The sequence below is a fragment of the Lygodium microphyllum genome, chromosome 18 (assembly GCF_053477565.2).
Source record: "Lygodium microphyllum isolate KBCC chromosome 18, Lygodium_microphyllum_v1.1.10, whole genome shotgun sequence".
Classification (NCBI taxonomy): Eukaryota; Viridiplantae; Streptophyta; class Polypodiopsida; order Schizaeales; family Lygodiaceae; genus Lygodium; species Lygodium microphyllum.
Window position 1 is genome coordinate 43634971 of NC_141152.1, and position 13691 is coordinate 43648661.

Below are 13691 nucleotides of genomic sequence, written 5' to 3' on the forward strand. Positions count from 1 at the left end.
CAAACTGAAGTCTTCCACTGCCCTCTCTACTCTTTTTCTTACTTCCCAGTCACAGTCTGAGTTATGGCATGCTCGGTTTGGTCACCTGAACTATGACTATCTTCGAAGGGCATCACGTGGACAGCTTGTTCGAGGGTTGCCGGATATAGTGGTGAGCCAACAGCCATGTGTCTCCTACATACGGGGGAAGCAGCATAGAGATGCCATTCCCCCCACAGCTTCGCGGCGGTCTACTTCACCAATGGAGCTAGTATCTACGGATCTATGTGGCCCTATGAGGAATGAGTCCTTGCGTGGGAGCTCTACTTCATGTTGATCGTGGATGACTATAGCAGGATGACTTGGGCCTACTTTTTGGCACTAAAGTCAGAAGCTTTCTCGCACTTCAAGGATTGGCTTCTCTTTGAGGAGAACCGATCAGGCCGGAAGTTGAAGACCTTGCGATCCGACAAGGGAGGTGAATTTGTGTCTAATGAGTTTGCTCGGTTTTGTGCAGATAGAGGAATTCACCAGGAGTTTGCCAATACCAATACTCCTCAAGAAAATGGTATTCTTGAACGGAAGAACCATAGTGTGATCGAGATGGCGCGCACCATGATGGAGCACCAACAGACCCCTCAGGTTCTGTGGGCCGAGGCTGTGGCTACTGCAGTCCACATCCTTAATCGATCCCCTACTTCGGCCGTGGAAGGGATGACTCCATTTGAGGCTTATTTTGGGACGAAGCCAGATGTTTCTTACTTTCGAGTCTTTGGGTGTGATGCCTATGTTCACATTCCCAAGGCTCACCGTGATAAATTTGAAGCGGCTTCCCGAAAACAGGTATTTGTTGGCTACAGCTCCCAGTCCCAAGGCTACCGATTGTATGATCCCGTCAAGCGGGATGTGTACACTAGCCGTGATGTGCGGTTTGTGGAGGTTCCGGCTACTTCAATGGGTGAGGAGCATCCCGTTCTTGGAGATCCAGGGGAGAGTTGGGCTCCTTCTACAGTTCCACTCGAGCCCGTGCCTTTTTATTATGATTCTGTTTCTGACACAGAGTCTACTGTTCCACCGGACCCCTCTGAGGAGTTACCACCGGTGGATATTCCAGAGTCTTCTGCTGATGGAGAACGACGTGGGGAGGTTCGGCCTCCTCCTCGCTGGGCCCGTGACACACTCCGTGATTCAGGGATCGAGGGGGTTCCTGAGGAGTGGGGACCGCAGGATGGTCCGCGGCGGTCACGGAGGCACCAGGCACATTCTTCGGAGCTTGTTTGCTCCAACTATTGTTTGATGTCCCGTGTTATGCAGGATCGAGAGCCCACCTCCGTGAAGGAGGCTTTACAGTCCGCCCCATGGAAGAAAGCTATGGAAGCTGAGTTGGAGGCTATTGAGAGGAATGGCACTTGGTCACTTGTGCCACGCCCCCCAAAGAAGAAGGTGATTGGAGTCAAGTGGGTCTTCAAGTCCAAATATCTCAGTGATGGTACTTTGGATAAGCACAAGGCTCGCCTTGTTGCTAAAGGTTTTGCACAGCGCCCAGGGATTGATTGTCATGACACCTTTGCCCCCACAGCTCGTATGGCAACCATTAGAGCTGTTCTTGCTTTGGCTGGCCATAGGAGATGGCCTGTTTATCAGTTGGATGTGAAGTCGGCCTTCCTGAATGGTGATCTGAAGGAGGAGATCTACGTTGAGCAGCCTCCTGGCTTTGGTTCTTCTGATGGGACAGTCTACAGGTTGAAGAAGGCCCTGTATGGCCTCAAGCAGGCCCCGCGAGCTTGGAACGAGAAGATTGATTCGTTCCTCTAGTCTCAGTTGGGATATCGGCGGTCCAAGGCCGATCCGCAGCTGTATGTTCACACTTCCGAGGATGGTTGTGTGCTGTTTGTCTTATATGTTGATGATTTGATTGTCACAGGTGATGATGCACAGCAGGTCCAGGAGACAAAGTCAGCTTTACATCGGACGTTCGAGATGACGGATTTGGGGCTCCTCTATTTCTTTTTGGGCCATGAGATTTATCAGTCTTAGAGGGGGATCTTTATCTCCCAAAAGAGATATGTACAGGAGCTCTTGGTGTCTTTTGAGATGGAAGATTATCGGGCCCTCTCTACTCCTATGGATCCGAACTGGAAGGCCACTTCCCATTCAGCTTCTCCTCTGGCGGATGCGTCCCGCTATCGCCAGTTGATTGGGTCCTTGATTTGGCTTCTCAACACCAGGGTTGATCTATGTTTTGCTGTTGGGATCTATGTTTTGCTGTTGGGCTCTTGGCAGGGTTCATGAGTGAACCTAAGACGGTGCATTGGCAAGCTACTCAGAGGATACTTCGGTATCTGAGGGGGACGTCTGATTTGGGGATTCATTACCCCGCAGGGACAGATGGGTCAGATCTTGTACTTGCAGGTTGGAGCGACTCGGATTGGGCCGGTGACGTGGACCACAGGCGGTCTACTACAGGTTACTGCTTTACTTTGGGTGCAGGTGTTATTTCATGGAGTAGCAAGAAGCAGCCCACGGTAGCCCTTTCGTCTACTGAGGCGGAGTATCGGGCCGCGTCTTCCACCACATGCGAGGTTGTGTGGCTTCGGAGATTATTGGAGGAGCTTGGGTGCCCCCAGTCTCGTCCTACATTGCTGCGATGTGACAATGAAAGTTGCATTGCCTTGGCAAGGAACCCTGTTTTTCATGCCCGGACGAAGCACATTGAGATCCAGTACCACTTCATCCGAGAAAAGCTTCAGGATGAGACCATCACTGTGGAGTATTGCAAGACGGAGGACAATCTTGCGGATTTGTTTACGAAGGCGCTTCCTCAGGCTCTACTTCGGCAACATTCCAGATACCTCAGGCTTCTGCCCTGTCCAGGCTCTGAGAGGGGGTGTTAGAGATCATAGCCTGCACAGTCGGACCAGCAGGCAGCTGCACAGTCGGACTGTGCAGTCGGACTGCCACGTGGCAGTCCGACTGTCTGCAGCCCAGTCGGCTGCATTTAATGCAGCCGACTTATTTCCAAGCTGCGCCCTGTTTCTGGCGCCCCATTTCGTGGCAGATTTCGACTATTTATAGTCGACACTTTCAGCAGTCTGACACTTCTTCTCTGACGCAGATTACAGACCGGTGACGCGCAGTCTCTGTCTCTGTTCACAGATTTCAGACAGCAGACAGTGCAGACTGCAGCAGACTTCGAGGTGGACAGCAGGTCGCATCGTCGAGGTGGAGACACGCAGTCCAGCACACTGCGCCATTGTATATCTTTGTATTCAGCATTCTATATACAGCAGATCTTCATCGTCCACTGTCTCTTTCTCTCCCTTCTCTCTCTGCGTTCTCTCTCTCTCAGTCCTACGCTTCCGCACCGCTGCACTCTGACAACAAGCTCCCATGTGTTGTTTGCATATAGAGATTTCATCTCTTCCTGCATAGCAAGCTCCCACTTTCTCTTGTTTTCACATGACTGTGCCTCTTTAAATGTCAAAGGCTCACCTTCATTAGTCAATAATATGCAATCCAAAGATGGCTGTGGCTGCCTTTTGACCCGTGTAGACCTTCTTACCCAGAGATCTATGTTGATAGGCAATGGGTCTACATCCTCAGGTATATGCACAACATCACTTGGTGGCTAGTTTTTAGCATTTTCTTGCTGCTGTAACCTATTTTCAACATGTTTTTCTTGCAGTCCTCTTCCATCATGCGTATCAATTTGCTATCCATTGTCTTCTGGCTGTACCCAAAATTGCTACGGGAGATTAGTTGTGGACAACATGCATCTGACTCTCTCACAAAGTATGCGATTAAATCTTTCAACCACGCCATTTGATGTAGGGTTGTAAGGGGCTATCAACTCCCTCTTAATGCCACGCATCTCACAAAATCTTTTAAACTCATTACAGATATACTCCCCCCATTATCCATTCTTATAGCTTTTAACTTAAGCCCTTTCTGTGTGGTAACAAAGACATGAAACCTTTTAAAAGCATCAAGCACTTCTTTTTGCTCTTTAGTACATACACCCATGACTTTCTACTGAAATCATCAATAAAAGTGACAAAGTATCGTGCATCCCCATGTGAATTAATAGGCATAGTGCAAACATCTAAATATACTTAATCAAGAGCATTGGACTTCTTAACAACACCAGAGTAATAAGGAGACTTCACATGTTTTCCATATATGCAATCATTACAAAAGTCAAGTCCAGAGCCTTTTACATCAAATCTCCCTGAAGATGAGAGAACTTGAAGGCCTTTTTGGCTCATATGACCAAGTCTTTTGTGCCAAAGTTCCATCTGTGAATAAACTTCAGCCACAGCCAAAAACTTGCCAGGTAATGCTTTACAATTCAAATTGTACAAAGTCTCCTTTTTGCTACCCTTAACAATTAACATAAAGCCCCTGTGGACCTTCCAAGATCCACCACCAAAGGTAGTAAAATACCCTATTGCATCAAGCTGCCCAACTGATAGTAGACTTTTCTTTATGCCAGGTACATATCTGACATCACTCAAGATCAGCTCTTCACCATTTTCAAGGGCCAAGTGAATGGTACCTACACCCTCTATTTCACATGCATAATTGTTGCCCAAGTAAACTTTGCCTAGACAACTTGAAGTGTATTCAAAAAATGACTCCAAAAAGGGAGTGACATAAAAGGAGGCGCCGCTATCCACTATCCATGACTGAGACATCCCATCATGGGCTGAAAGGAAGGCATCAATCACCTCCTTTTTAGTGATGTGCATATCACCTGCTGCTACCATAATATCTACATCATTACATGAGGTTGCAACAAGTATCTCTCCAATGTTAGAGAGTTCTTCGATAACCACACTAGATGCAACATTTGCTTTTGCAGCTTCTTTTGAGCAAGAGCAATCATCATCTTTCTTGTCATTCTACTTTTTCTTTCCTTGCTGTTTACTTCTTTCTTGGTCTTTCTTGTAGTAGCGACAATCGCTTTTTATGCCCTTTACATCCACATTGATAGCAAGTGACATCTTGTTGTTTGCCCTTGCTTTTACTCCTGCTTTTGCCTTTATTTCTTGCACTACCTCTCTTTTCTGACCTGCCTCTCAGATGATAAGCTGAACCACTTCTTTCTCCACTGGACTTTCTTCTAATCTCCTCATTGAGAATAGAACCCCTAACACCATCGAAGGTTAAAGCAAGGTTGTGGCTCAATGAAACAACCAAAGACTCCCAGCTATCAGGCAAAGTCATCAACAAGAAAATGGCCTTCAATTTATCATTAAAGAACTGCCAACCAGAGTCCTGTAACTAGCTCAAAATCCCTGTGAAAGCACTCAAATGCTCCGATGCAGACTTAGACTCATCCAACTCCATGTTTATGAGCTTGCACATAAGATGAACTTGATTTACTGGAGTTGTATTCTCACAAGTATCCATTAACATTTTCCATATGGCATAAGCTATATCAAGATGCTTAATGTCCATAAGGACATCATCAAATACGGCCATTTTAAAGTATGGAATGGCCTTCTCGTTGAGCCTAACCCAATCTCATCTGTCGTAGTTGCAAGCTTGACTTCCAAGAGAGCATCATCACAATCTTTGAGAAACAAAATGTCTTGCACTCTGTCCTTCCAAAAGTCAAAACCATTGCCATCAAATCTCTTGATTTCAAGAAGGGATTTAGTGCCACTGCGGCTTGAAGTATTTGCAGCCATTTTTCAGTGATATACCCAAAAAAAAACTGCAATTTATAACAAATGAGCTGAATATTCAGTTAATATCAGCCCAAATTTTCAAGCAATGAGAGCAAGGATAAATCCAAGTACATGTACAGCAGTAGGACTGATGACTTTCAGCAGTATAACTGAAATTTCAGGACATACTCAAAGCATACATCACTGCCAGGTGACTCCGACTTCAGCAGTATCACCAAAAGTACATCTACAATAATCCCAGATCTGCAAGTGATCACTAAGACTGCTGCAAAATGACTGTTCAGCAATACATCAACTCAATGGAAGCTGCCCAACATATGTACTGCATACATATGCAACCAAGTACTTCTGATACACAAAAGAAACCAAGATTCTCTGCAATTTCTTCAATATTTCACAAGTGGGAATGAATCTCACTGCTTGCAGCCCCAAAATTTTACTGATAAATCTGAACCGATTGCATCATTACATAAACTCGAGACCATAAAATGGGCAAAATTGGCAAATTTTGCAAAAATTTTGCAAAAGCCACAAAAATTTCTCAAGTCAATTGTGCATCAATGTCAGCAAATTTGACTCTGCTAAGCAAAATTTCATTGATATGAGAAAAGCCCCAAAAATTTTGAAGCCAATGTGTACAATTTCTGCAATTTTCTAGTCAAATTGTCCTCTTATGTATAACCAACATCAAATATGGGAAAACCCCCAAATTTTTTGGCATAAAAATGCACTGGTCTGAAGACCGTGCTTGCACACGCGAACCAAGGCTTAGAATAAGCCACTTCACCATAAAATTGAAAGATAATCTGTTGATCATCGCTTGACACGTGACATGGTTGATTGCGCCTGTCCCCGTCGTGCTTCCGTCAGGTCCGAACTGGTCGCCCGCTGGTCCCCGTCGTGTTTACTGGTCGTTGCTTGACACGCCAAGTCCGAACTGGTCGCCCGCTGGTCCCCGTCATGTCTACTAGTCGTTACCTGACATGTCAGGTCCGAACTGGTCACCCGCTGGTCCCCGTCGTGTCTGCCGGTCCCCATCATGTCTGCTGGTCATTACCTAGTACGTCAATTCTTGTGGACGCCAATCTCGCTGGTCTATGCTGGTGTCGCTGGTCTCTATTTCTTCACCTCGACCTATGCGACCTATGTTGATTGCTTCTTCCTCAACTCTTTACTTCAGCTCGACATGCCTCACGCGTCGAGTGTTGTCTGTTGGCTAGATCTTGTGTCACGACCTGTGACATTCTTGGAAAGCGCGAATGCTGTAACCAAGGGCTCTAATACCAGTTTGTTGCGCTGAAGTGCTTGCTAGAATGCGAGATTGGAATGAGCAAAGATAGAGCTAAGATCTAAGAGCATCGAGTAAGAGTGTACCAGTGTGTTGCACGGTACACAAAGAAAAAAAAATGTATTTATATGTTAGGATACAAGTAAAGGGTGTGTTCACACCCATAAGTTTATACACACGGGAGTTTACACCCAAAGGGGCTTTACACCCAACAATCTCCTCCGCTAATCCAAGAGCTTCTTGCTATCAAAACTGACCAACAAGCCTCCAAACCAATTTGCCCTTTGGTTTGCTTGGGGATTGGCCTTCCCCTTGCTCATTGAAAGACAAATTCAACCCCAAATCTGATATTGGCTAGCTGGCCTCCTAAATTTCCTTGAGATTCCTCAATTTCAGTTGCTAGAATTCAAGTCCTAGACCCTCAATTCTAAGCACACATTCCAAGGTGATTATCAAAACCCCAATTTCTATTGTAAATTAGAGTTTATAACAAAGATCAACTGAAAATTGCTGAAAATTGGTAAGAACACTGAAATATTGTTGCTGCCCTACTCAAACAACCATGAAACCCATCACCTACAGCTTAGGACTACTAGAAAGATTGTTGCCCCCTCCTATATGCTATCACCTACACCAAAAGGACCTTGTGCTGCTGTCACTTGCTCCTGGAGGCCTCCAAATTGTTGTCGCTTGTTGTAGGACTGATCCCTAGTGGCTACAAATCACATCAAAAACCTCTCCTTGCTCTCTAACAACCTCCCTCTCTCTCACAATGGTTGAAATAGACTCCACCAACCCTAAAAACGTTATTTCCACTTGCATGAGCAAGTTTTGCCAAGTGGCAACCTTCTAATCCCATTTTACAACATTATCCAGCTTATTAAATTAATTTTCAAGATATTAATTCTAAAAATTAATATCATGTACTATATTACTTCCTTGACTTTGTGAATTTCCAAGTTAAGAGGCACCATCCTTGCTTGATCACATCTCATTAAATGAAGACATCCTTGCTATAATCCCCAACTGAGAAGAATTTCAGCACTAAAACAAAGCTTCTAATTTCCAATCAAGTGCCATGAGCCCACCAATTCAAAGGATTTGATGGTGTCTTGGCAATGGAACCATGAAGCCAACCTTCCATTTAGGAAAGGGTGGTAATGACCTGATTTAACACTAATCACAACAAGTAATAAATTCAGAAAAACTGAAATTGAGATGTTACTAATCTTGGACATCAGACACCCAATTGGCCCCAAAACCAATGCCCCTATGACAGGTAACTTTTATTTGCAAATAGTCCGAAGTACATTGAGATTTCTTCAATCTTCTTCATTGTCCGAATGCCCCTGCTATCAATAATGGCCAATAGGCCTTCAAACCAATTTACCCCTTAGTTTGCTCAAGGATTGGCCTTTGAAACACTCCATGATGACAAATTCAGCCCCAAATCTTAAACTACTGGTTGGCCTCTTGAATTCTACTGAAATCTCCCAATTTCAACCTCTAAAATTCAATACTAGGCCTAAAAATCTGACCACACTTTCCAAGGTTGCTATCAAACCCTAATCCCTACTATGAATTAGGGTTTACAACAAAGATTCTTCAAAATTTCCACCTCCAATGGCTTGAACTGTTGGAATTTGCTGAAGGAAGCTAAGAATTGGTTGGAGGATGTGAGAGAATGTGAGAGAATGTTGAAGAGAGAAAGTTCAAACTTCCATCATGAGAAAGTGGAAGAAATCAGTTGCTGCCCTGTCTAAACAGCCATGAAAGCTATCATTAACTATTGGAACACAACCAAAATGCTATCGCTTGGCTGCAACATCCCTCCTACTACTATCAATAAGTTCCCATACAGCAAAGATCTCCAGGCATCATGACCCAGCCAGTGGTTAGTCAAGTCCGTGACATAACCTAGCAGAGTTAAACCCCATTACACTCCACTTGAACCGGGAACATCAAACATTATAATAGTCTAAGATCTCAATTTGAAGTAAGCTCACCCCTACTAGTCTGGCAACAAGCACTAATCTAGGCGTGTTAAAATGACCAATAGACAATCCAATCCCCAGCCAGGAGTTGTGGACCTTCTGCATGACTGCTGAGAGAGAGAGAGAGAGAGAGAGTGTGTGTGTGTGTGCGTGTGTGTGTGTCTCCCTCTCGTGTGTCTGTGTGTGCACATATGCACATGCATTTTTCTTCGGTTCTTCAGCTTTCAAGGCTGTTTGTTATTATGTTATCTAGTACTCTGGCCTCTCACAGATCTAAATGCCAGAGGGCTGCAAAGAGTGCAACTTTTCTAATCTGCATGAACACTCTATTTTTTCTGGCTGCTGCAATTGTGCAAGTTCAGCCTGCTCCCTCCAGTTATGTTTCCAATTAGGTTTGGATCAAGCTCCAGACATGCACAAAAGAAAACACACATTTGTAGTAAAACATGCTTGAAATTTCATGTTTAGCAAACTCATTGTCAAAAAGGAAACTATGATGCAAGCTGACAATTACTCTGGCAAATCAATGTAACTCTTCCAGTTAAAAAGAACATGCAAAATAATTCTGCTTTACAACAGCACCATGACTCTTGCTAAGGCAAGTACCTGTTCGCTCCGTACTGCAAGCATTTTGTAAAGATCAGTCATATCCTGGAGATACTTATCTTTCAACACTTGCATCTGGCAAAGCACGACAACAAATGCCAATAATTCAGTTGTCAACTAACTCTGAAAATAATCATTCTGCTCTACCACATCTGGTTCACTTTTAGCACTATCATCACAATAAATACCTTTGTCCAAACAATCTCTTGTGGATCAATTATTCCTGACTGTCCTGCCTGTAACAAGGAATCCAGAGCTGCAAGCAGGCAAAAGCAAAACCTTCTTTATAATCCACTAAGCCAAACATTCCAAAATCAAGATCTGCTCTCTCCAGATTTTAGGATCTTCGAGAGTCTACAGACCAAAAGAGTTTGCTACACCCCTTGCATGTGGACTAAGTGACATGAATCAAAGACGGTAGAGTTTATGAATTAAGAACCATGGCAAAGTATATAACCACACGTGATAAGAAATGTATGTCAAAATATTTTGGCTGCCCCCACCCAGCTTTTGTTAGCTCCAAAAATTCTTTCAGAAAAAGGACAAAGTCAATTAGTGTTGAGAGGAAGTAATACTAGTTAGAACTCAGCTAAATGCTACAAAAGATCAAATTCTCAACCACATGAAGCCAAGGAAAAATAATCAAAAACCATCCTAGCTTTGTATCCGTATTGAAATAATTGCTCATGATGACTGAAAACCACTTACTTGACTGTGGTTGCACTTGAAGTGGCTGTTGCTTGTGTTGTTCAACTTGCTGCTGCATCACACCACCTGGCTGTAAAAGCCTCTGCTGCTGATCCAGTTGAGGTTGTGCAGCTTGTTGTTGCATCTGTTGCTGCTGAGTGGCTTGTGATTGTGGAAGCAGAGACTGTTGCTGAGAAGCCGTGGACAGTAATGAAGGTGTGTGTCCTGATTGTGTTTGAGGGGGTTGTAGAGACTGAGGCATCAAAGCTGCCAGGGAAGCTGATGCCTGGTGCTGCTGTTGCACCTGTGCTTGGGTTTGTTGCTGTTGTGCCAGCTTCGCTTGCAGAAGAACTTGATGCTGTTGTGAAGTCTGCAGATTGTTTTGGCCAGGTAATTGTTGAGGAAGCTGCAATGATTGCAAGACAGACTGTTGTTGCTGTGGTAAAATTGGCTGCTGTTGAAGACTTGATGATGGCTGTTGTTGAAGGACTGTTTGATGTTGAAGCAGTGATGGAGTCTGCTGTTGCAAAGACAGCTTCTGCTGCTGTTGCAGTTTCTGTTTAATCAATGCTGACTGCTGCAGCCGCTGCTGCATTAGAGCATTCTGTTGGAGCTGCAAAGGCTGCTGCTGCTGCTGCTGTTGAAGCTGATGTGACTGAGGCTGTGCCTGCAGATGTTGAAGTTGCTGGGCCTGTGATTGTTGTGGTTGTGGCTGTGGCTGTAGCTGCTGTTGCGGCTGTGGCTGTGATTGTGGCTGCGACTGTGGCTGAGGCTGTGGCTGTGGCAACTGTTGCAGGGAGATTGGCTGAGGCTGCTGGAGTTGTACTGATTGTGAGATTGGCTGCTGTTGCTGGTGCTGAACAGGTTGCTGTATAGCAGACCCCTCCTGCATGATAGCACCAGAATGTTGCGGTTGCACTTGTTGTGCCTGTTGATGTTGTTGCTGTTGCTGCTGCTGTTGTGATTGTTGCTGCTGTTGGAACTGTTGCTGTTGTTGCTGCTGCTGTTGCTGGTGTTGCTGGTGTTGCTGGTGTTGCTGCTGCTGCTGTCTTGCTTGTAGCTGAAGTCTTTGGCTTGCAAGCAGCACATTTTGTGCGAGAGACGATTGTGTGTTGTTAGTGGCATGTAAGTTTTGTGAAAGAGATTGCCCATTGTTAGTGGTAATCAAAGAACTGCCAGCGAGAGGTGGTGGGTTAGCAGGCATCTGTCCTGAACTCAGAGTTGGAGTCTGTTGGGGCAAACTGCTTACACTGCTTCCACTAGATAGGCTTGGAGTCAATCCAGTAGAAGTCTGCATGCCCCCCGCAGTTGTCATGCCACTTTGAGCAGATTGAGAAACCTGTGGCCACACTTGAGGTTGAGCAAGGCCTGGATTTGTAGGCAGTCCTTGAGTCCGTGAAGGATGTTGCACAGTAAGGCCTGGTAACAATAATTAAACAATCACTTTTATATGACCATGTTTTGAAGCGCATTGTCTATTTTTCAGCATGCCTCAAGGAGCTAGCATGCAAAAGCATTCTCACACTTACTGGAATCTAGAGACTTGGTAGGATTTGAATTTGTTGGTAAAGCACCATTTGTACTCGGTGTCCGTGTTTCTAAGGTTAACATTTTCAAAGAAATTTTTCGCAGGTAATCATGCTGCAGTTGGACATCAAAACATACAGTTACAGAAAGGCTTTCAAACTGCTGAAAAGATTTGGTGTTAAGAACTAAAATCCTATGAAATTGAGAGTGCTGGAGGAGTCACTGGAGATAGTCCTCACACCTGGCTCTGAGCTGCATAGAAAATCTTCTCCTCAAACCGAGCAGCAATCTTCCAGAGATCATTCATACCTTCTTCACCAGAATAAGGTATGTGCTTTTGCAGAGTATCCATACTGCAGAGGAATAACACATTCAAAGGCATTTATACAATGAATAATTGTGAAGATGCAGGTTTTGTAATAAAAACAAGCACACATGATTGAAATCAGTAAACATCCAACATGAACTCCTTTGATGTTTGCATAGACACGAGAATCACATAAAACACGAGATTTAATGGCTACGTCTCTTTTGTCCTCTGTCTTGCTAACACAATCTCCTTTCAAACATCAAGTCTGGTAAGTCAACGAAGCCTTTTATAATGAAAGGCTCCACTCCCAATTACTCATATCTCAAACTATGCTCTCAAAGAATATCTTAACTGAAAACTGGAGTTCCATAACAAAATTCTGACAAAATAGCCTCAGATGAACTGAAATTCCTGGCATCGTATCACATATCCTCTTGCCTCTTCTTATTAATCAATAATTTCATAGAGTCATATTGACATGTTAACCTCAGCACATAATCTCTACTGTTTCAGCATCAACGAGTAGCCACATCCCGGCTGTGCAAAGGGTTCTACAATAAATCAGAAGGTAAGAGCTAGCTTCGCCACAGCGATATGAATACAGCATGCCTTGAATATCCACAGTATAACTAAGAATTTCATGTGTTCCTACTCCGACGTCCCAATCCGGTGGATGTCATCGACCAAACCAACAACAATATGTCTACCTAAGATTGTCCCGATTCAAAATTGTATGTGCAAACTCGACCTTTTCATGTTCTTTCTTCTTTCAGCTAACTATGAGCATATGTTCTCCACACGCAATAATTAAAACAGCAAACGTGTAACGTAGGATTATCTGCATCCGGATCCAGAAGGAAACAGACTATTCTCGGAATGTCTGTAAGGACGGGAAAAGAACCTACGGCAGAGAAACCGTGAGTGGGAGGTTGCTTACATTCGATTGACGATTTTGTGGCGGGAGTCCTGAGCTAGAGCTGCTCTCCAATTGTTATCCATGGTGGACATCCAATCCGGGCTGCGTATCACGATCGAAGAGGGACCGAACACACACACACAGACACGCAGAGAGAGAGAGAGAGAGAGGCCGGGGGGGCGGGGGGGAAGAGGACGTAATAACGAGGAAATATGAGTGAGAGAGAGAGAGAGAGAGAGAGGAGGAGGCAGTGTTCATTTTTGAAGGTTGCACAGCCCTTCTAGGCCATTATTGACCTGCTGGAGAATCCCAAAATATTGCAAGCAATGCAATTGAAGGGGAAAAGAAAAAATTTGCCCTTCTTGGAGAAAGGCAAAATTCTTCAAGCGCTGCATTCGAAGGGCACTTTTTTTCCTAAAAAATTAATATATTATATTATAAATAAATTTATTAGTAGTGAGTCTACTAGTTGGTAGTAAGTTGTAAGTATAGATAAGTTTGTTACTAGTTAGTAATAAGTATAGATAATAGACTATAGTAGTAAGTACTATACTACTATCTTCTAAGTACACTGACCGGTGCCGGGCGATCAAAACCCTAGGCAGCTAGGCTCAAAACCCTCCCCTCGACTCTCGACTCTCGAGGCTCACATAATACATTCTTGAAAGCGACAGGCTGCAGGCAGTGAGGC

The 13691-nt window shown here is 44.3% G+C and overlaps 1 protein-coding gene across 1 annotated transcript in view; it reads right to left on the reverse strand.

Moving 5' to 3' along the window:
• LOC148020812 (mediator of RNA polymerase II transcription subunit 15a-like) overlaps window positions 1-13232 on the reverse strand; it is a 37472-nt gene extending 24240 nt beyond the window's left edge. Inside the window, exons 1-6 of the mRNA XM_087698623.1 lie at window positions 13022-13232; window positions 12016-12127; window positions 11777-11888; window positions 10269-11666; window positions 9749-9816; window positions 9561-9635 (exon numbers count right to left, since the gene is read on the reverse strand). Of these exons, the coding sequence (XP_087554749.1) occupies window positions 9561-9635; window positions 9749-9816; window positions 10269-11666; window positions 11777-11888; window positions 12016-12127; window positions 13022-13092 (1836 nt within the window). The 5' untranslated portion in view covers window positions 13093-13232. The remainder of the gene's footprint in view (window positions 1-9560; window positions 9636-9748; window positions 9817-10268; window positions 11667-11776; window positions 11889-12015; window positions 12128-13021) is intronic.
• Window positions 13233-13691: the final 459 nt, after the last annotated feature.